This window comes from Odontesthes bonariensis, chromosome 15, assembly GCF_027942865.1.
Source record: "Odontesthes bonariensis isolate fOdoBon6 chromosome 15, fOdoBon6.hap1, whole genome shotgun sequence".
Classification (NCBI taxonomy): Eukaryota; Metazoa; Chordata; class Actinopteri; order Atheriniformes; family Atherinopsidae; genus Odontesthes; species Odontesthes bonariensis.
In genome coordinates, this window is record NC_134520.1 from 3,813,663 (window position 1) to 3,836,528 (window position 22,866).

At 42.3% G+C, this 22,866-nt stretch overlaps 2 protein-coding genes across 2 annotated transcripts; one reads left to right on the top strand and one right to left on the bottom strand.

The window, feature by feature from the left end:
* Window positions 1-206: 206 nt before the first annotated feature.
* Window positions 207-8,159, bottom strand: spata18 (spermatogenesis associated 18). Its single transcript, XM_075486162.1, has 12 exons — window positions 8,073-8,159; window positions 4,562-4,667; window positions 4,368-4,483; window positions 4,127-4,245; window positions 3,944-4,039; window positions 3,718-3,852; window positions 3,417-3,648; window positions 2,327-2,485; window positions 2,035-2,210; window positions 1,700-1,823; window positions 1,517-1,585; window positions 207-1,272 (listed from the first exon to the last, which is right to left on the bottom strand). The coding sequence occupies exons 1-12, from the start codon at window positions 8,157-8,159 to the stop codon at window positions 1,216-1,218; spliced, it is 1,476 nt and encodes a 491-aa protein (XP_075342277.1). The 3' UTR covers window positions 207-1,215.
* A 1,415-nt stretch (window positions 8,160-9,574) lies between these two features.
* Window positions 9,575-13,152, top strand: sgcb (sarcoglycan, beta (dystrophin-associated glycoprotein)). Its single transcript, XM_075484704.1, has 6 exons — window positions 9,575-9,634; window positions 10,366-10,575; window positions 10,687-10,872; window positions 10,985-11,176; window positions 11,657-11,788; window positions 11,901-13,152. The coding sequence occupies exons 1-6, from the start codon at window positions 9,620-9,622 to the stop codon at window positions 12,099-12,101; spliced, it is 936 nt and encodes a 311-aa protein (XP_075340819.1). The 5' UTR covers window positions 9,575-9,619; the 3' UTR covers window positions 12,102-13,152.
* The last annotated feature ends 9,714 nt before the right edge of the window (window positions 13,153-22,866 follow it).

The following is a 22,866-nucleotide window of genomic DNA, read 5'->3' on the forward strand; positions in this document are numbered from 1 at the left end:
ATAACAAAAGAGCAAAATATACAAAAGTATTGGGAAAAATCAATCCAGCTACACAGCATCCAAGGCAGGAAGGAACAGTTGTCCAAAAAAATGCAATTTCTTCCAAGAAAAAACAGGAATGAAATTTAGAAAAACAGAAAATCTCAATGTGAGGTACAGAGCTACTCCAACATGCTGCCACCCTCAGCGGCGCATTCTAGAACCAGGGTAGGTTTCAGGGTATTGCCATGTCACTGAGGTAAGGCTACATAAAAGAACAGATTTTTCTACCAGCTTTGAGTTAGAAAATTGTCAAGTGTTGTTTTATTGTAGAAAAAAAAAATCATAAAAGGTCTAGAATATATTCACCATACAAAAAAAGTTTTAATAAAACTGTGAAAACAGCATGCATTTGTTCTATCTATCTGTCCAGCCTTAAACAAACGGGCAAATTAGCTGCATCCGTATATCAATCCAAAGTGTTGATATACTGTATTGTAAATGAGACTAAATAAATAGGTCTGTCATATTCATTGCATCCAAACATTGCTGCAATATAACCAGTTATTGTTGCTCTTCTTGAATGCAACAAGAAAACAAACATTTGGGAAAAAAAATTTAAATTTTAAAAAATTGCTGACCTCAGGGGTTTACACTGAGGTGAGAGGTCACAAACAGGTTGTTTTGGTATCATTGAAACAAAAACAGCACCAAAAAAATTTAAAGGAGAAGAAATCAAGCAACAGCACTGCAACCTAGAGCACTACAAACATTGACTAATATCAGTTCCCTAAGCAGTGGGTGTGAGGTTAGCACTGATCACACGAGCACCGTACTGAGTGTCCCACACCAGTCTGCTACACAGACATTGCTTTTTTCAGTGAACAATAAGCTTGAATGTGAATAAGCTTTTAGCTGTTTCAGAAGGTGCTACTATTCATTGGATAACAATGAAATACTGTTAGCATCTATCAAAAACTCTGTGACTTTCATCAGTGTAAATACATTAAAATGCAACATTTGTTCAGTTCGTAGCTGCCCAACTATTCTCGCCCCTTTGACTATATCCTGTAACACTTCCCTGTGGCCTCTGTTGGTAACCTAATGCAGGATTTCATTCTTTATTTGGTGGAAGCGTAAAAATAGATTCAGAAATTAGAAATGAGAAAAATTCCAGTGTATTTCAAATACTGTACGTAAATCAGAGATGGACACAGTTGACAAGGAGGTCCAAGCTTACAGGTGGCGAGCAGTGAGACGTTCGGGAGACAGGCTTCTTTTGCTCCTATATGCCTAAAAAACATGATTGTTTTGATTAAATCAGCAGATCTTTAGTAAGTTTAAGCTCATCATAAATCCAGCTGAATTAAAATTGGGATCTTGGAATACTTACCCTTAGGGCCATGCATGTGCATGCATGTTGGTAATTTGCAAGAGCGATTAATCATACAGAATCAAACATCTTTGTCACTAAAAACCCCAGATCGTGCCTTTCTTTGTGTGTTTGGCCTGACACTCAAACATTATAAGGACTTACAAGACTGCGAGATGGGCTGAGGGATCGAGAGCGCACGGGGCTGACACTCCTGCTCCTGATCTGGCTCCACTGCGAAAACAGACACAAATTGAGTACCCACATGGGCCCACATCAGACATATCTCTGTAGAACCGCGTCTGCGTTTATTCTGGTTGTCTTTTTTAAGGTTTGTAAAATCAGTACCGGAGCGCCTCTTCTGGTTACAGCCTCGCCTTTCACAATTACAATGTTTCCTTCCACCAAGGCTGGCCACACATGGTACATCACCAGAGGAGCAGTGAACTCAGAGTCATAGCTGCGACGGTACCTGTCAGAGAGAGAGAGAGAGGGAGCTGTGAGCTGTCTGAGTCCTCTGAGAGTCAAGGGTGACATCTACTGGCAGAGGCTTCACATTGCTGCTATACAGAACTGCTGTTCTGCAGTAACTCTTCCGTAAGGTTCCATCTTTTCTATGTTACTCTATAATTCCAAATGCATCACTTAGACAATTAAACATCATGCATCCACACAGGACTAACTTGCTGTCAATGTACAGTTCTCCATCACTTGCAAAGGCCAAGTCAAGTGGCGGGTCCAGAGTCTGCATGGCGAACGCCACCCTGCACGTCTCCCTGATTAAGGCACTGATTAGGGTAAAGTCCACTTCTGGCGGGTAGGAGATCCGAGGGTTTACGTTCATAGCGTTGATCACCTCCTGGAGAGATGGAACGCAGAGTGAGATTCATCTTGCTTCATCCCCAAGCGTCACTCTACAGCCACCGGTTCAAAAATGTTGCACAGGTGAGTTAAAAAGAAGTGTTTTCATCCTACATCGATGCTGGATTGAACATCATAGAGGTCCAGGTTTCTGACAATGTAGTCCACAGCCGCATTCTCGAGACTCTCTGGTCCAAAGTGGGACGAGGACAGCGTCTTTCTCACTCGCAGCTTGAACTGGCGGTAGGCCAGTTTTGCTGTTTGGAAGGATTCCTGAAACAGCGAGAGCACACACAACAACAACAGTATCACAAATGATATTTTAGAAAATCCTTATTGATTAAATGTTCTCTAAAAATTGTTTTGTACATGAAATGTGCTATACAAATAAATTTGATTTGATGTGATTTGATTTGATAAAAATAATGCAACACACAGCCTCCAATGTGGTTAAACGTAACTGCAAAGCATAATATTCTCTCAGCTGACAAACTACACAGCAAGTTGTTAATTCAACAATGGTTAAATCATTGCTGTGCTGGAATAACTATTCATCAGATTAAATACTGAAAAAATGTCACTGAATGAGTTTTTGTGGTTTAATTTGGCAATTAACATCCAAATATTGGAACAAGATCTAAATGTGATAGCCTATACAGACTGACTTTTATAACAGATAACAGTTGAATTATTCCCTTTTTGTTCGTTAAGGGCTTTCAATTTTTCTTTTACAGTGTCAGACATCAACATTCAGCACTTCTGCCTGGTGGCATTTTAATGTCCTTTTAGGCTAATCGTGCTGTCTGGGGTATCTTCAGGAAAGGAGTCAGTGAAAGGATGACAGGGTCTTTTTTTTTCTTTCAGACAATTTAATCCCAAACTTTGAACTTATAACTGCTCCCGAGCAGGTTATGGCTTCAGCCTGGGTTGCCATGGTAATCTGAAGAGCCACCTGCATGACACTGAAGGCTCAGACTTGCAGCTCAACATTTCTGTCCAAACCATCAGTCATGAAACATTACATGAAATACTGTTTCATGTACTATTTTCTCTTCTGTTGTTGCATTTTGTGAAAAATTTATTTTTTGGATTTTTCTTTGTGATGTTTTTCATCTCGTGACCGCCAGAGATTTTAAACGGATCTTCTCACCAACTGAACAGTTGTTGCCAAAAACAGGCAACACTAAAATAACTACAGTCATACCACGGCAGCAGTGAAGATGATTTTCTGGACCATCTCCGAGTCAGTAATGTAGCGTCGAAGCAGAGACTGGGCCTCCACACGCTCCACAGCGTACAGGTCACTAAAGCGCGATACGAGGCGTGCGTGGCGAGAGGATTGGGTGAGCTGGGCTCTGGTGGGCGACTCGCTCCTCACAGGGCTGGACGAGCGGCTGAGCCTGGGCAAGGGGCTCGGAGAGCGACTTCTCACCAACCTGAGAGGTGGAAACAGAAGCATGAAATCAGGTCAGTTGTGGTGTTTGTGCACGTGTGTGAGTACGTACCTCTCCTGCAGCACGGCCTTCTCTGCGCTCAGATATGACACTTCGTCTCTCAACAAGCGAATCTGTCGTTCGTAGTCATCCAGAGCGTTCGTCCTCCTCTTGTAAGTCTCCATCTGCTCGTGCGCGGAGCGCAAACTAAAACACAAAGATCACAACAACAAAAAGACTAAATTCAAATAAAAAATAATAAAGATTTACCATGACAATATTCAATTACATAACCCACTCTGCTTTTAGTTGTAAGATTTCATCTTCAGTGGCGAGCAGGGTGGTTGCTGATTTGCTTTTTGTCTCATCCAGCTCCCTCTGAGCATCCATCAGCCTGTTAAAGCAAATGAGCAGCTGAGTCCAAATGAAAGAATTTTTTTCAGCTATCCACACTACATGAATGCTACCGCACTGGACTCACTCTGCTCTGACTGACTCCAGTTGTAGGTGAGTGGAGCACAGCTGAGTCTCCACCTTCTGCATGTCACTTTCATGGGAGACAGAGAGCTCCCTGATCTTTCTGTCCTTCTCTGCTGAATCCTGATAAAAAAAAAGAAGATAAAAACAGAAAGGATAAAGGAGCAGGATTGCAGCACAATACCTAAAACACCAGATTTATTTATGGTGCATTGTTACACTGGATGAAATGAATGTAGCGGCACCTGGATGAGCTGTAGACTGGTGTTGTCAGAGACTGAGGACCTCGCCACAGAGAAACACGTTCCAAGCCATGGTAACAGTCGTGTTTTGAGAGTGTCCACTCCAGCATAGTGACCGCCTGATTCGTTACGAAAGATGTTAAAATCACGTTCAAGGTTCGAAAATCAGAGTGCTGAGCTGCAGATGTGAAGGTTACCCTCAGCAGCCGCATGGTTGAGGATGACAAACAGCTGGCCCTGGATCTTGGCGGTGAGTTCAATCAGCTCGCAACATCTGTTCAGATTCTGGTCACAGGAAATCACCTGTGAAAGGAAACAAACTCTTGCATTTATCATTTTAGGAATATAAAGGACTTCAGCTTTTAGACTTTTTTTTCTTTTCTGTTTCCTGTTGCAGTTACGCGGCTTAATGTTACAGTAACTCTTTTGTCACGATTGACATAAAGACCTTTGAAAATGTTTTAAAACCTTTCTAAAGTCACTTTAAAAAAGAGATGTGGGCAAATTCTTTCCACTCAATCAAGGAAAAGTAATAAGCTCTGCAAGAGAAGCATTACGTTAGCATAACTTGTAAGAGACCTTGACATAAAGTGACTATATTTTGTTTGTCCTGTTATGATTGAATATTTGAAGTATCTTAGTCATGCACATGTAAATGCCTTGTTTTGCTTTTATTAACCTGGATAAGGTCTTACTTGTTTCTTTTTTTTTTTTTTTTTTTTTTTTTAAACTCTGAATATTTCAGTGCTCCAACAAAAACATGGTATGTCCAATAGGCTCTGATTGTGGCTGAGATGCAATCGTGCACACAGGATCCAGAACCTTGAAGCTCAAATGACCATGTTTGCAGGCATCTGAATAAGGATGCTCAAATTCCATATAAACACCAGAATAAGACTCTAAGATCAGATACTAATTTCCATTAGTAACTGCCTGCTTTGACTTCATGCTGTTTTATATCAACAACTAGTGACTACCCTTCTTTGTGTTTGTCCACTCTTTCTGCCACACACTCTTATGTTTGCCTTGATGATGGATCTATAGTTGGAAAATCCTGCAGCCCAACATCAACATCCGTCCTCAGCACCCTTAAAGTTGTCATATCCTCTTTCCTGTCCATCCCAAGATAAGCTGGCATGCAAAGACAACCAACAGAACCTGCAGTCTCTTCAGTTTTGTACAATGGTGCCAACAGCTACACCACAAAGTCAAATCAGGTCCCTGACTGGTTGTTTTTCAGTGGCAAGTTGAGTCTGAGTGTATGACTACCCTCCTCTGTCCACTGTATTACTCTTATTGTGACAACTGGCTTTGTTGCATTATTCTGAAACCCTTTCATACAGTTAGTTATCCTTTACGGAGTAAGGTTCAGGCATTTTAAGAGACACAGCTGAATTCTAGGATCAACCACATCACTATAAATTGGGAGGTGATGTTTCCAGCTGTTTTACCCTTTAATCTACACAGATATGTCATTCAAATAATTATCTAACACTACTTAAAGTACATGGAACTGGTTACTCTCGCTAATGTAAGTCACACTTGTTGCCAGTAAAGCCAGAATTTGAGTCATGGTGAAGACCCCAAAACACATTTCCTGTGCTGTAGCCTTTAGTAAGATTTGATGTGGCTGCAATCCCATATGGTGGCTCTGTGGTTTATCGAGTATCCCAGCCAGCACCTAATGACTTTTCCCAGTGGCAATGCATTACAGTTATCCCTTTGTCACACTTGGCCAAAATCTTTTCGTCTTATTTTAAATAAGTATGGAGATGCACTCCCAAGAATTTGAATTGAATAGGGCTCGGGCACGTGACGTCACTACGTGAGCGGCGGCCATACTGGAGGCTCAGAACTGTTTTGTTTACATTGTTTTCCACTGCGCGCAGACGTACTCCCGCCTGGTCTCGGAACTTTCTTCGTTGGTTTATCTATTTTACTTATTGTCTTTGCCACTATGGTCGCACATTGCTGTGTCGTGGGGTGCAATAGCGTAAGCCGTGACAGGAATGGGGGGGAAATCGTAAATGGTTTGTCTTTTTACCGGTTTCCTGCTTGGAGGCGCACCCACGGAGACCAAGTGTCCGAGATAACAAAGCGTCGTCGACTAGCATGGATCGCTGCTGTAAGACGACCAAGCATAACTTTCCACTCAATCCCGGTGTCGATGAGAGTGTGTTCTCTGCATTTTCATTCTGGTAAGTTACAGACTTTTGTGTGCTGAGGTAAAGATCCCCGCCTTCACAAGAGGACACTGTCAGTTGGAAGCAAGGGATGTCTCAATGGGTTAAAAGCGGAGGACAAATTTCGTGTGTATGCATGTATACATGACAATAAATCTGATCTTAATCTTAATTTAATGTGGAAAATACAAGGAAAATTGCCCATCTCCAAATTCACATGGAAAGGGCGATTGGAACTGTCAGAAACAATACACCTTTTTGTCAGCAAAAGTACCTATCAACATAGTTCTGCCATGCGAAGGTGAAGACAAAACATTCTTTGACAAGATTGTGTCTGTATGTTGTACTCTGACCACCATGAGCAGGAGTGTTGTGCAAAGTTGAAGTCGTCTGAAATAAATATGCTTTGAGATACAGCCAAGTGTGTGTGTTTCATTATTTATTTACAAGTAGAGTAACATGACAAAAGTGTAAAGTGTCATTAGAATTGAAACTGTTGCAAAGTATAAGCACTGACACCACATACTATATACGCAATTATGTCCGAAAGGGTGAACTTAGGCAGTAAATCTTCGTCGACAATCCATTCCTTGCTCGGTATTTCATAAGGGTCCAGTCCGTTTATAACGCCAATCTTCTGTATGTACCGATCTCTGGCTTCCTTCTGTAATGTATCCCGGTATATCCCACATCCTTTCTTCGATTTTAACATGCTTTTCTCTCACTTTTCTCTCACTGTTTGGTCCTTGATCTCCGTCTTGCCTCAGGGTTTGTTTACGAGATTGAGCCTCCAATATGGCGACCATATCCCAGAATGCAACGCGTGTGCCCGAGCCCTATTGCCTGTCCATAGGACACACATGCTAGATAAACCTTGACTTTCAGTTTTTTACTGTAAAAAAGACCGCTTTTTATTCTTTAAATTACATTTTTGGATCATTATGTTACTATAGCACAAGTTCCAACTTATTTCTTCCTATTAAGTTTAGAAAAATTGTTTCGGCTCCGTGAAACGCGCCGGTTCCGGTTGGAGCGCCCTAGTTCCGGTGTAGTTACCGAGTGGGATTTCTACCGGAAGCAACAGGAAGAGAACCATCTTAAAAGTGAAACATCTTTGGAACTGTCCAGCCGTAGCCATGGCGACTGGCGTCCATGGCAACCAAACTCTACTTAAATCAATGTAATCTAAGATAGTGCATTCCTTTGCTGTGTTGCTTTGAATTATTAAATGCATTTTTAAAACACTGCAATTCAGCTGTTTGATAAATAACAAAAATGACCATTTTATTTAAAAGTAAATAAAATGGCACTTTTACGAGACTTCTTTAAGAAATACCTACACAATCACCAAGAGTAAAAGTAAAGTATCATTTTGAAAGGAGGAGGTGGATATCATGTGTATCCTTTTGACGAACATTTCCAACTGAATATTATCGTAATAATGACCAAACACTGATGCCCGGCTAAGGGCAGGTGAAGTGGCTTGGTCAGATTTAGGCCGACCGTGACTTAGTGATGAACTTACGTGGTAGTCTTTGTGCCAGCTCTCAAGCTTGTCCTGCAAGACGCTGAAGGAAGATGTATTGGTCAATCTCCTTAAAGTGTCCGCCATGTCCGTCCAAAATAACTAATCCTCAGAGGTTTAAAATACCCCAGGAGGAGCAGGAGGCGGAGGGTTCGATCTGGAGTAAGAAATTCCTGGCTCTGCAGCTTTCTCCACCCTCGACACACAGATGCCAAGCACCGCCTCAGTTGTGGCAACCAAGCAAAGAGGCGAGCAGACAACCAGAGCAGACAACCAGAGCAGACAACCAGGGCGCGTTAGATAAATAACTGCTGACGGTCGGTGTGTGAGCGCGAGCCCCTCAGTCAGTCCTCTGCGGGTGCTGTTTACTTGTGACACCAAAAGCTACGATTGTAATGTTATACTGTCAAACGAAACCAAACGCCTGAAAAGCAACCCCCAGAAACACGGGTGCTGGTGTATCTGCTCGCTATGCGACTGTGTTGGATTAAATCCGATTATATTGTAGTATGACACGCTAAACTTTTTCTACCTGCCTGTTTAACATTCCACTCCAACACTCTATTGACTGCAATTTGCACAGCTGTCAATATTTTCATTATTTTACATTTGTCAGTAGCTACAATATTTAATTAATATATTTAATTAACATATATAAATTAAATATTTTAATTAAATATTGTAGCTACAATAGCAGTATATATACTGTCTGCTCTTTCATTCATTTGCACTATTTTCACATTTAATTTGTCCTGGTTACTTATGTACAACTGCACTGTGTGCCTTTAATTACCCCACGGGGACAAATAATGTTTTCGGAATTTAATTGAATTAAACTGAATTAAGTGTGGGAGCCCTTTGTGAGACATTTACTGCTTTTAAAACAGCTGGTGCACAATCAGAGTGACTAACTACATGGTAGTTTTATATATGTGTGTGTGTGTGTGTGTGTGTGTGTGTGTGTGTGTGTGTGTGTGTGTGTGTGTGTGTGTGTGTGTGTGTGTGCGTGCGTGCGTGCGTGTGCGTGTGTGTGTGTGTGTGTACGTGTGTATTTGCTTGTATAAACTTTTTCTATGAACAATACATTGTCATCTCACAAACATTCAGTATCAAGTCTAAATGAACATTCAGTTTTTATAATCTGTCCAAAAGATCTTATACAGCGTACAAGGATGAAGTTTTTTTCATTATACACACAATCCACCGAATGTTTATCATAGACTTTTCGCAATCTATGGGGCTTTACTTTACCCATGGAAACTTTGAATGGAGGTATTTTTCTATTTTAGGATATCTCCTTCATTGGCTGGTTGAACTTGGGATGGACCATCTCTTCCATCGTCGCCACGGTGCCCTTGACACGCTTAGCACAAATAATCTCTCGTTCGTCTTCATGTAGCCTTTTTATTCACAAGTATGTCATATCGCTGAATATCACTGTGTCACTCTGTCAACAACTCAACTCAACCCTTTTTTTTCTTTTCTCCCTCGACGTGGAACAGTGGTACGTTCCCCGTCAATCCGCTGGCAGAAGAGGGAGGGTCAACATGGCGTCCGAGCAGGTCCGTTATGATCTCTACTCGCTGTCATTCTTGCATTTTACTACGTTCTTTCGCTATTTCCTGCTTACGGAGTGGCTCGTAATTCATTTTGAATTATAAAAAGCTTAAATTAAAGGGATTCGTTTAAATGTATCGCGTTTTGTTCTTGTGCCCTTTGGAAAAATCTGTGCAGCCCAATAAATTGTGGCCTCCGCGTCGTTATTATCGTTTGGCGTTGTTTGGAAATAATAATGTGGCTGTATTAACAGGCCCGCTGTTTGACAACGAAGCAATAAAAAATAGAACAGAATAAAAAATGGCAACAGAAACCATAGATTAAGGGAGAAAGTGGAGAGGATATGCCATTTTGCTGCTGAAATGAGTGCAGTTTATTTTTAGTTCTGGTCACAGACCGACTGTCGCGGAGCATTTAGCAGATGCATTCCGGCGCAGAGAGCTCTTTATGTGTTTTATGGCTTTGGGCAGTAAATGGAGAGAAACCCCTTAAAATATCGCATTGTACATACCTGAGCGATGAATGCACGAGAACACTACCGCTGTGTTAAAATGTGATCAGACCTGTGAGAGATGTGAGGTGAATAAATATTTGTGATAAGGCAGCCTGTCTCTTAGATTAAGTGTATTAGGAAGAGTGAGCTTCAATTTATTAGTAGAGTTACTTATTGATTATGGGACCTGTTTTGTTAAATGTGCAGATTTAGTGTCGTTTAGAGGTTTGTTTTGCTTTGTAGGAGAGCTCCAATGGGCCGGTGAAGAAGTCCATGCGAGAGAAGGCCATAGAGAGACGCAACATCAACAAGGAACACAACAGTAACTTCAAAGCGGGCTATGTACCTATCGAAGAGGAGCGCCTTCATAAGACGGGGCTGAGAGGACGCAAGGGAAACATGGCTGTTTGCATCATTGTTCTCCTCTTCCTCCTGGCCTTAATAAACCTCATTGTGAGTGGCTCACGCCTCACAACACTTATGTTCATCACACACACCTTGCTAAAGTAATAAAAAGTGTGACTCGTGGCATTTAAAGTCTGCGACAACTCTGCTGTCCCTCAGATCACACTGGTGATATGGACAGTGATTCGCATTGGCCCGAACGGCTGCGACAGCATGGAGTTCCATGAGAGTGGCCTGCTGCGCTTCAAGCAGAAGGCGGACATGGGCGTGGTTCACCCTCTGCACAAGAGCACGGTGGGAGGCCGTAAAGACCAGGACCTGGTCCTTGTTGGCAACAACAACCCGGTGAGAAAAAGCAGAAATCAAGGGCTAAACACTCAGCTTTTTTAAATGAGGTGATGCGCTGCGGGCCCACCCTCAGAGCTATTTTCTTTTATGTCATGTGTGTTGCTAACAGGTAGTGTTCCAGCAAGGCACCACCAAGCTGAGCGTAGAAAAGGACAAGACCTCGGTCGTCAGCGATGTTGGCATATCCTTCACAGACCCTCGGACGCAGAACACCTTCTTCAGCACAGACTTTGAAAACCACGAGTTCCATCTGCCCAAAGGAGTCAAAGTCCTCAGTGTTAAAAAGGCCTCCACAGAAAGGGTGTGTATGCTAATATATATCTAACAAAAAAGTGTTTCGCAACTTTGGCATCGGGTACTGTTGTTGCACAATAATCCATCATGACCAAGTGAAACTATTTGAAGTTAAAAAAAAGGGACTAAAAGAAAAAGCCCTCATTAACACCGTTGATGGGGTGAAAAGGAGAAAGTTCAGACATGGCTGGAAATTCCTATTTAAACGCTGTAGAAGCTGAGGATCCATGATTTAGAGAAAGCTGTTGTTTTCTAAGGACAAATATCTGAATGCCCTTAATTTGCTTACCTAAAAGAGAGTTTCGTAGCTTGGCTGTCTGTGGAGAGACATGATGAGCTCACAGCTAATTACACAGTTTCAAGACGCAAAGCTATAATCCCTCACAGTGGCGCTTTCAAAACAGTCCAAATCATTCAAATCATAATCATCATGGTGTTACAGCTTGAGCCTCTGTATCAAATCAAATATTTTGCATCTGTTTTTTAGATCACCAGTAGTCCATCATCCGACCTGAACATCAAGGGGGACAGCAAGGCCATCATTCGTGGCAATGAGGGTGTGAACATCATGGGACGGACTGTAGAGTTTAAAATGGGTGGAGACATCATGCTCAGGGCTGTAAGTATTCCTTGCAGCACTGCGTGCAGTATGTAGCGTTTGCATGTATGTACGGACCATCAGGCGCAGAGCTGGAAAATGGGGGGTGACTTGTGGGTTTTCCTCTTTGCAGGAGAACAGCATCGTGCTCAACGGGTCAGTCATGTTCAATGCCACACGCATCCCCAACTCCGCAGGAGGCGAGTATTTCAATGACAGTCTGGAGAGGTACAAGCTCTGCATGTGTGAAGATCGGACTCTGTTCCGTGTGCTGGTGAAATTTCCCAACATGGGGTGCCAGACATCAGACAACCCGTGTAGAAAAGCTCACTAGGACCGATCTGCTGTCACACAACCCCTGCAGTCTGTAGCCACTGAAATCAAACAAACCACTTTGACATTTGTGTGTTTTGGATTGAATATTGTTGCAAAGTTTTGGATATCTTTAATGGCTTGCAAAGAACATCAAATTCAGGTGAACTATCTGAGTGCCAAACGCTGATCATGTGACAGATCATTTCCACTTATCCAAAGATATCACTTGTAAGTACTTCTCTTGTTCTGCAGAATTGCCAACCATCATCTAAAATTCACAACACCTTATGGCTGCACATTACCTTTATGCTTATGAGGGATAGAGTAGTTCACCTTGCCCGTTGGTAGCAATTATAAGCTGCAGTATTTATTTTTTGCCGTGTTGTCAACTGTCACTAATACACAAACCCTACGGAGGGTTTGTTTAAGATTTGATTATTCCTGGCAGCTGTATATATTATCGCTAGTATATGAACTGAGACATGTGAGACGCTACATGGTAATTATGACGTGTGTAACGCTTCCAGTTGTGCAGAATTTGAGATCATTTGTAATATGTAAAATACATTTTAGGCCGTCCAGTGATACGAAAGCAGAGCAGATCTCCTTCTGCACATCTTGGACTTTATATCATGCATGTGCCAACAGATTTAAAGGGATGATATATTTAATAAATATATTCTAATTTTATTGCAGAAGCTTTTTTACAGCGAGAAAAAATATAATTGTGGTAAAACAGAATGAGAGTGTGCACTAAATGATACTACAGATAAATGCCTATGTATTTAAATGTTGAGAGATATGAAATAACTCGGGGTGAAGCCTGTGTAGAGTGGTTTGAGTTTTTACTTTGCTTTGGATCTTCTTGTATGTTGTATCTCAGTATTGATGTTGAGAACATTTGTTGTAGTTCTCAGAGTGCAGACGTGATGCCTTTTGTGAGAGAAACTGTGTTTTTGATCACCTACATGGAATGACATGTGACATGTGTGAACCAGCCTCATTTGAAAGTTAGTCCAAAATGTCATGAGTTTGTTTGTGTCAATAAAGAAACTTGTTGCCATGCGAAACATTGCGTCAATAAATGCCTCATCGTTTATCTGGTCATTTAAAATCATAAAAATACAATACCCCCCCCCCATGCAACATAAACTTTAAAGGACCGCTTGCTTATCTGTCATACCTCAAGAGAAAAACAATGACAGTAAGACATTAACTCGACATGTAAATGATTGAATCACGGAGTGGCATCTTTGGGCAGGTGCTTGTTAAGCAAGGCGCAGCAAAATCCACTTCAGACTTTGATCCGAACATGCTCGAGAGTGCTTTCTGGGTGGGAAAAGAGTCACAAGCTTTCCTACCTGTTCACTGCAGAGCGTATACACAGGTGAGTTGCTGTATTGATGAATAATATTCTTTGTCATATTCACTGAGGACTTTTAATCTTTAACGTAGAGATGTGAAAGTCACAACATGTCCTACTATGACAAACTAATCTTGTATTCTTTTTCTATGTTTATGTGTTTCAGGGGGTGGCTTGCGATGGCAGTACCCCGGGCGTTTTTGACTGCGGCGGTCCTCCTGGTGTCTTTTGGTTCCCGTTGCTCTTCCTTACCTGTCTGTCCGCAGTCCTGCAACTGTCAGAGAGCTCCACTGCTCAACTGCTCATCATCTGGCCTGTCCTCAGTGCCACAACTCATCCAATACTCTGTCACAGAGCTAGACTTGTCTCATAACCTCCTCGCCTCTGTAACACTTCACCGTCCACATCATAATCTCAGGAGCATATGGCTGGGAAACAACAGCATCACACACTTATCTCTCTGCACAGAGAGAAATGTCGGGGGTCGATATCTCAGACATCGCTTGGGAACTTGGAGTGGAAAGGGGTGCCTGACTTGGGCCCCCACCCTGCAGCTGCTATCTGTTGAGAGGAATCAGCTTGAACAGCTTCCAGAGGGTGAGTCAGTGCAATATATTGTAGTCATATACCCATAAAAAGATGACCATGTCAGTGCAATTTAAGAATCTAAAAGCATGATCTAATCAAGTGTCAGGTGCAGCTGTTAACAAAATGATTAAAATTATGTCACGGAAAATGCTAAAGCTAAAAGTGGTCCAACATAACATTAATATGGAGCTATTTTTTGGCCATGTAGTCAATCATTATCATTGGTATCTATTAAGTGGTATAAAGGTATAAAGGAATGTGAAATGCAAATACTCAATCATTGTTCGGACTGTACACCTTTATTTACCCGTAGGAATGTAACTGAAGAATGTCTATGAGTCACTGTGAAAAGATAAGCCAACCTCAAATGCTACCTTGAAAGGTGGCCTCAGGTCTACGCCATAGTCCACAGCAGAATGAATCTTGGAGGCGTGTGCGAACTGCCTCTACATAAGATTCTCTGATATAAAGAAACCCTCCCACCGATATCTTCTATCTTTAGCACTTTGCTCCATGCCCGAAATGACTGAACCTTCCCAGATAATGACACTGTACGCCCAGCCACAGACAGATGTAAATGGGCAACCCAGCGTTTATCTTTACCCCTGCATCAACATGTTTTCCTTATCACCATCTGAACATGTGTTTTTCAGAAAACTAGCATTGACTATTTTTCTTCTGAAAGCATGTGCCGACAGCCCATTTACCTCACCAGTGCTGTGTTGACTGTCATAGGCCTGATGCTATTTGGTATTCAGATCACAGAACCTTCAGTGCCTCCTCAATGAAGCGTTTGTTTCAGACCAGCCGTCTCAGGGAGATTGTCTCAAGCTAATGAAAAGGAGGAGACGGTGGACAAAACTATTTGCCCAATTGCAGTGGTCACATTGTTAAAGTGTTTCCTAAGAAAATAAGACAAAAAACTATTCGGATTCATTAGATTAGATTGTACTTTATTTAACCCACAACGGGGAAATTCACTTGTCACAGCAGCAACAACAGACATGAAACAAGAAATTAAAAAAGATAAAACATTTTTTTTTTAAAGAAAAAAAGTACTAAAAAGTAAGAAAAAAAAAAAAGTAAGTACTAAAAAGTACTCATGGATGAGCTGCATTTTGATCTGGACATTTTTACACAATATCCTACCAAAGGTAGAGAGACCCGTTGTTCATATTTTATAATCTCGGCACTCAAAATACAGCAAACTTCCAAACAAACAATCTTCATAGCTAAGAATAACTTGTGTTAAATTGATTTAATGTACAATAATCTACAGCCGTACTGAACCCGTTATTCTCCCTGAAAACCTTCAAGATACAGTACATACCTTGCTCCCTTCAAGAAGAACCTACTCGTGACGTTGAGTCCTGATGAAACCTTTTGTTTCTGTCATTAAGGTCTGGATGGCATTGAGTCCTTACAGGTTCTGCAGCTCTCTTTCAACAGGATCTCAATCCTGAGACCAGAAGAGCTTAGTCACCTTCGACAGCTCAAAGAGCTAGACTTACAACACAACCTCATCAGACATATCCAACCACAGATGTTCCAGGATTTAGTCCAGCTCAGGGTAAGACTGGCTTCTGCTGCTTAGAAGTTTGTCTTTGAGACAGGTATTGTTGTCTAATTAGGCCTTAATAATCTAACTTTTGAAAGAACATATTGAGAGTATCCTCAAATTGAATATAAATGTTGAATGAGTGTGTTTTTTAATTGTGATAGATAGTCCATCTAATTACTTGTATCAGTATCAGTTATGGTTGTTTTTGTTTTTCTCTCAAAGGTCCTTGATCTGAGCTTCAACATGTTGACCAGCCTCCATCCTTTGATGTACCTCACGCTGCGCAACATTGGAACAGATGTTAGGCTCGGTGGAAACAGGTGGCAGTGTGACTGCAGCATGCGTAGTCTAAGACGGCGGATGGCTTATGACAACAGCAGAGGGCTGCAGGCTTGGACTGTGGTTTGCATTTTCCCCTCCATCCTCTCAGGCAGAGACCTTCGACAGCTGAGGGAGGAGGACCTAAAATGTTCAAGCACTGAAGACAACCCAGATCTCCACCGAGATGTGACAGTCTATAGTGGCTCTGAGATACTGCTATCTTGCTCTGCACAAGGTAAAACAATCAGGAATTATGTCAAAGAATTACATACATGCAGTATTTAACAATGTACGTTTGTCCAACTCCAACTCCAATTGTCTCTTTTGTAGACTCAGTGTGGTGGACCCCCAGTGGTCAAGCATCTGGGAGCCAGCATCAGGAAGGTCTGGTGATCAGTGACATCTCAGAGAAAGACACAGGATTGTATGTATGTGTGTCTGAAGAAAATCAAATTGTGTCTGTTTTTAACCTCCAAATTAGTGAAATAGTAGGTTCAAGAAAATCAAATCTTCCCAGGACCCGCCGACAAATAATCCCACCACACACCTCAAACAGGATAGCAGAAGAGAAAAACCAGAGAGTAGCACAGTCTGACTTGGCTCTGGCTGTGTGTCTGTCTATTTTTTTTACATTTCTGATAGCTTTTATCCTTGGAGTCCTGGCAAGGCCTTGTGTTGATGTGCTTTGGAAAAGGATAACCACCAAGAAAACCCCTCCTCCAACCAACGTTGTCGCTACTGTTGAACAAAGGCAATATGACAACATGGCCTTCTCTAGTGCTGAGGAAGCAGAGCAGATAGGACCTCGCAGGGAAAGAAGGGTCACATTCAGCACGATAGATGTTGGGGAAGACAGCAGCGTGAATTATTATGATACTGTAGCTAGTGAGGATCAGAACAACATGAGAACCAATGCAGTGATCGAATGTGAAACAGCTGGAGATGCAGGAAGTGAAAACGGCTTACAACAGAGCAGTCCAGTGGATATACAGAGGGATGACAGTGACTCAGATGGCACTACTGTACGGCGCAACCACAATATGGAGTTTGAACACATCCCAGATCCTGCTGAGCTGGAGGAGAGGACAAGCATGTCATCATGCTCCGATTCTTCTTTATCTGAAAAAGAATCAAAAGGCCAAATGACAAGGCGAGACCACACAATGCCCAAATCTCCTCAGCTGGCAGAAGACTCATTTCAGCAGAGAGCTGAATGCTCTGCAGCTACAAAAGGAAAAGTTCCAAAAATTTCCACAAAGGGCAAAAGTGAAATTCCTGGATTTTCTTCTGAGCCTTTTGCAGACTGGTCACCACATACAAATAACAGAGAACCAACAGATGCTGATATTTCACAGGACAACGAGGAACTATTTGAATTCAGTGACTCTCCTCAAAGTACATCTGTAAGCTCTAGTGTGCTTGGTTCTTTTAATCAGTCAAAACAAGTTGTAAAACCCAATTCAGACAAAAATATAAGGGGTGATATTTCCAGCTCCAGTTCAAGTATCAATGAGGATGAGCCCACACGTTACGCCAAAAAGCCAGCAATGAGACAAGATGGCTCCTTTTCCTCTGACTCCAGTGACAGTGACGATGGGAGGGAAAAATCTATTTCTGATAATTTGAACAGCAGGCTAGTTACAGCTGAAGGGGAAACCAGGAAGAGAATTGCACCCATGCCACCACCTGCAACATATGCATCCTCTTCCAGCAGTGACAGTGAAGAAGAAAACCAAGAAGCAGGACACAACAAAGGCAAAAGAAGCCAAATCAAGAACCGTTTGAACATCAGAGCCCCAATATCACAGAGTGATTCATTCTCTAGTGATGAGAGTGCAGATAAAGTAAAGGACTACATGAAGCTACAAAAAAAAAAAAAAAAAAAAACGACGAGGATCCAAGAATCTCAACCAGTAAATCCTAATTCAAACACACAGTGGCCTGCTGTTGATCTTGAGCGTTCAACACGTGTCAAAAGGCACCTAGATATCAAAGGCTCATCACTAAGTTCTGAATCCTCTTCAACTAATGACAGTGAGGATGAAACAACAGTCCACAAAAAAGATAATGAGAGATTACACGTGTCAGTAACTCCTGTTAAAGTGTCTCAAACAGGAAGTCATGTGCCAGAAATCCAGTGGCCTGCTGTTGATCTTGGGTGTTCAACACGTAACAAGAGGCACCTAGATATCAAAGCACCTTCACCAAGTTCGGATTCATCTTCTAGTAGTGACAGTGAGGATCAAACAACTGGCCACACAGGGAATCAAAGGCCAGGGAGGTTGGACATTGGACGTCTTCCTTTTCAAGAATCTATAACAAAAAGTTCTGATCCAGATGGAACGTGGCCTGGTGTTGATCTTCAACATATGTCTCGTGTTAAGAGGCGCCTAGATATCAGAGCACCATCACCAAGTTCTGATTCATCTTCAAGTAGTGACAGTGAGGATGAAACAACAGTCCAGAAAAAAGAGAATGAGAGATTACATGTGCCAATAGCTCCTGTTAAAGCGTCTCAAGCAGGAAGTCATGAGCCAGAAAACCAATGGCCTGCTGTTGATCTTGGGCGTTCAACACGTGTCAAGAGGCACCTAGATATCAAAGCACCTTCACCAAGTTCTGATTCATCTTCAAGTAGTGACAGTGAGGATCAAACAACTGGCCACAAAAAAGAGAATGAGAGATTACATGTGCCAATAGCTCCTGTTAAAGTGTCTCAAGCAGGAAGTCATGAGCCAGAAAACCAATGGCCTGCTGTTGATCTTGGGCGTTCAACACGTGTCAAGAGGCACCTAGATATCAAAGCACCTTCACCAAGTTCTGATTCATCTTCAAGTAGTGACAGTGAGGATCAAACAACAGTCCAGAAAAAAGAGAATGAGAGATTACACGTGTCAGTAACTCCTGTTAAAGCACCTCAAGCAGGAAGTCATGAGCCAGAAAACCAATGGCCTGCTGTTGATCTTGGGCGTTCAACACGTGTCAAGAGGCACCTAGATATCAAAGCACCTTCACCAAGTTCTGATTCATCTTCAAGTAGTGACAGTGAGGATCAAACAACAGTCCAGAAAAAAGAGAATGAGAGATTACACGTGTCAGTAACTCCTGTTAAAGCACCTCAAACAGGAAGTCATGAGCCAGAAAACCCGTGGCCTGCTGTTGATCTTGGGCGTTCAACACGTGTCAAGAGGCACCTAGATATCAAAGCACCTTCACCAAGTTCTGATTCATCTTCAAGTAGTGACAGTGAGGATCAAACAACTGGCCACAAAAAAGAGAATGAGAGATTACATGTGCCAATAGCTCCTGTTAAAGTGTCTCAAGCAGGAAGTCATGAGCCAGAAAACCAATGGCCTGCTGTTGATCTTGGGCGTTCAACACGTGTCAAGAGGCACCTAGATATCAAAGCACCTTCACCAAGTTCTGATTCATCTTCAAGTAGTGACAGTGAGGATCAAACAACTGGCCACAAAAAAGAGAATGAGAGATTACATGTGCCAATAGCTCCTGTTAAAGTGTCTCAAGCAGGAAGTCATGAGCCAGAAAACCAATGGCCTGCTGTTGATCTTGGGCGTTCAACACGTGTCAAGAGGCACCTAGATATCAAAGCACCTTCACCAAGTTCTGATTCATCTTCAAGTAGTGACAGTGAGGATCAAACAACAGTCCAGAAAAAAGAGAATGAGAGATTACACGTGTCAGTAACTCCTGTTAAAGCACCTCAAACAGGAAGTCATGAGCCAGAAAACCAATGGCCTGCTGTTGATCTTGGGCGTTCAACACGTGTCAAGAGGCACCTAGATATCAAAGCACCTTCACCAAGTTCTGATTCATCTTCAAGTAGTGACAGTGAGGATCAAACAACTGGCCACAAAAAAGAGAATGAGAGATTACATGTGCCAATAGCTCCTGTTAAAGTGTCTCAAGCAGGAAGTCATGAGCCAGAAAACCAATGGCCTGCTGTTGATCTTGGGCGTTCAACACGTGTCAAGAGGCACCTAGATATCAAAGCACCTTCACCAAGTTCTGATTCATCTTCAAGTAGTGACAGTGAGGATCAAACAACTGGCCACAAAAAAGAGAATGAGAGATTACATGTGCCAATAGCTCCTGTTAAAGTGTCTCAAGCAGGAAGTCATGAGCCAGAAAACCAATGGCCTGCTGTTGATCTTGGGCGTTCAACACGTGTCAAGAGGCACCTAGATATCAAAGCACCTTCACCAAGTTCTGATTCATCTTCAAGTAGTGACAGTGAGGATCAAACAACAGTCCAGAAAAAAGAGAATGAGAGATTACACGTGTCAGTAACTCCTGTTAAAGCACCTCAAACAGGAAGTCATGAGCCAGAAAACCAATGGCCTGCTGTTGATCTTGGGCGTTCAACACGTGTCAAGAGGCACCTAGATATCAAAGCACCTTCACCAAGTTCTGATTCATCTTCAAGTAGTGACAGTGAGGATCAAACAACAGTCCAGAAAAAAGAGAATGAGAGATTACACGTGTCAGTAACTCCTGTTAAAGCACCTCAAACAGGAAGTCATGAGCCAGAAAACCCGTGGCCTGCTGTTGATCTTGGGCGTTCAACACGTGTCAAGAGGCACCTAGATATCAAAGCACCTTCACCAAGTTCTGATTCATCTTCAAGTAGTGACAGTGAGGATCAAACAACTGGCCACAAAAAAGAGAATGAGAGATTACATGTGCCAATAGCTCCTGTTAAAGTGTCTCAAGCAGGAAGTCATGAGCCAGAAAACCAATGGCCTGCTGTTGATCTTGGGCGTTCAACACGTGTCAAGAGGCACCTAGATATCAAAGCACCTTCACCAAGTTCTGATTCATCTTCAAGTAGTGACAGTGAGGATCAAACAACAGTCCAGAAAAAAGAGAATGAGAGATTACACGTGTCAGTAACTCCTGTTAAAGCACCTCAAACAGGAAGTCATGAGCCAGAAAACCCGTGGCCTGCTGTTGATCTTGGGCGTTCAACACGTGTCAAGAGGCACCTAGATATCAAAGCACCTTCACCAAGTTCTGATTCATCTTCAAGTAGTGACAGTGAGGATCAAACAACTGGCCACAAAAAAGAGAATGAGAGATTACATGTGCCCATAGCTCCTGTTAAAGTGTCTCAAGCAGGAAGTCATGAGCCAGAAAACCAATGGCCTGCTGTTGATCTTGGGCGTTCAACACGTGTCAAGAGGCACCTAGATATCAAAGCACCTTCACCAAGTTCTGATTCATCTTCAAGTAGTGACAGTGAGGATCAAACAACAGTCCACAAAAAAGAGAATGCGAGATTACATGTGCCAATAGCTCCTGTTAAAGTATCTCAAACAGAAAGTCATGAGCCAGAAAACCTGTGGCCTGCTGTTGATCTTGGGCGTTCAACACGTGTCAAGAGGCACCTAGATATCAAAGCACCTTCACCAAGTTCTGATTCATCTTCAAGTAGTGACAATGAGGATCAAACAACTGGCCACAAAAAAGAGAATGAGAGATTACATGTGCCAATAGCTCCTGTTAAAGTGTCTCAAGCAGGAAGTCATGAGCCAGAAAACCAATGGCCTGCTGTTGATCTTGGGCGTTCAACACGTGTCAAGAGGCGCCTAGATATCAAAGCACCTTCACCAAGTTCTGATTCATCTTCTAGCAGTGACAGTGAGGATCAAACAACTGGCCACACAGGGAATCAAAGGCCAGGGAGGTTGGACATTGGACGTCTTCCTTTTCAAGAATCTAAAACAAAAAGTTCTGATCCAGATGGAACGTGGCCTGGTGTTGATCTTCAACATATTCCTCGCGTTAAGAGGCGCCTTGATATCAAAGCTCCATCACCAAGTTCTGATTCATCTTCTAGCAGTGACAGTGAGGATGAAACAACAGTCCAGAAAAAAGAGAATGAGAGATTACACGTGTCAGTAGCACCTGTTAAAGCACCACAAACAGTAAGTCATGAGCCAGAAAACCAGTGGCCTGCTGTTTATTTTGTGCATTCAACACGTGTCCAGAGGCGTCTAGATATCAAAGCACCTTCACCAAGTTCTGGTTCATCTTCAAGCAGTGACAGTGAGGATCAAACAACTCGCCACACAAGAAATCAAAGGCCCGGGAGGTTGGACATTGGAAGTCTTCCTTTTCAAGAATCTAAAACAAAAAGTTCTGATCCAGATGGAACGTGGCCTGGTGTTGATCTTCAACATATTCCTCGCATTAAGAGGCGCCTTGATATCAAAGCTCCATCACCAAGTTCTGATTCATCTTCTAGCAGTGACAGTGAGGATGAAACAACAGTCCAGAAAAAAGAGAATGAGAGATTACACGTGTCAGTAGCACCTGTTAAAGCACCACAAACAGTAAGTCATGAGCCAGAAAACCAGTGGCCTGCTGTTTATTTTGTGCATTCAACACGTGTCCAGAGGCGTCTAGATATCAAAGCTCCATCACCAAGTTCTGGTTCATCTTCAAGCAGTGACAGTGAGGATCAAACAACTCGCCACACAAGAAATCAAAGGCCCGGGAGGTTGGACATTGGAAGTCTTCCTTTTCAAGAATCTAAAACAAAAAGTTCTGATCCAGATGGAACGTGGCCTGGTGTTGATCTTCAACATATTCCTCGCATTAAGAGGCGCCTAGATATCAGAGCACCATCACCTAGTTCTGAGAAGTTACTTATGTCAATATTAAGTGGTGGGAATACAGGTCATATACAGGAAGGAAAGATTGAAAAAGCTTATAAAAGTCTGAGTTACTCATCAAGCAGTTCAGATAATGAAGAGGAGGGTATAAAACATTTCAACAACCAGCCAGAAACATCAGCAACGGATCCAAATTCAAAATGGCCAAAAGTGGGTTTCAGCAGCAACCTCCATATTAAAAGGCGTCTGGATATCAAAGCACATTTAACTTCTCCTGAGTCATCTTCCAGCAGTGATGAAAGTGATGTTAAGACAA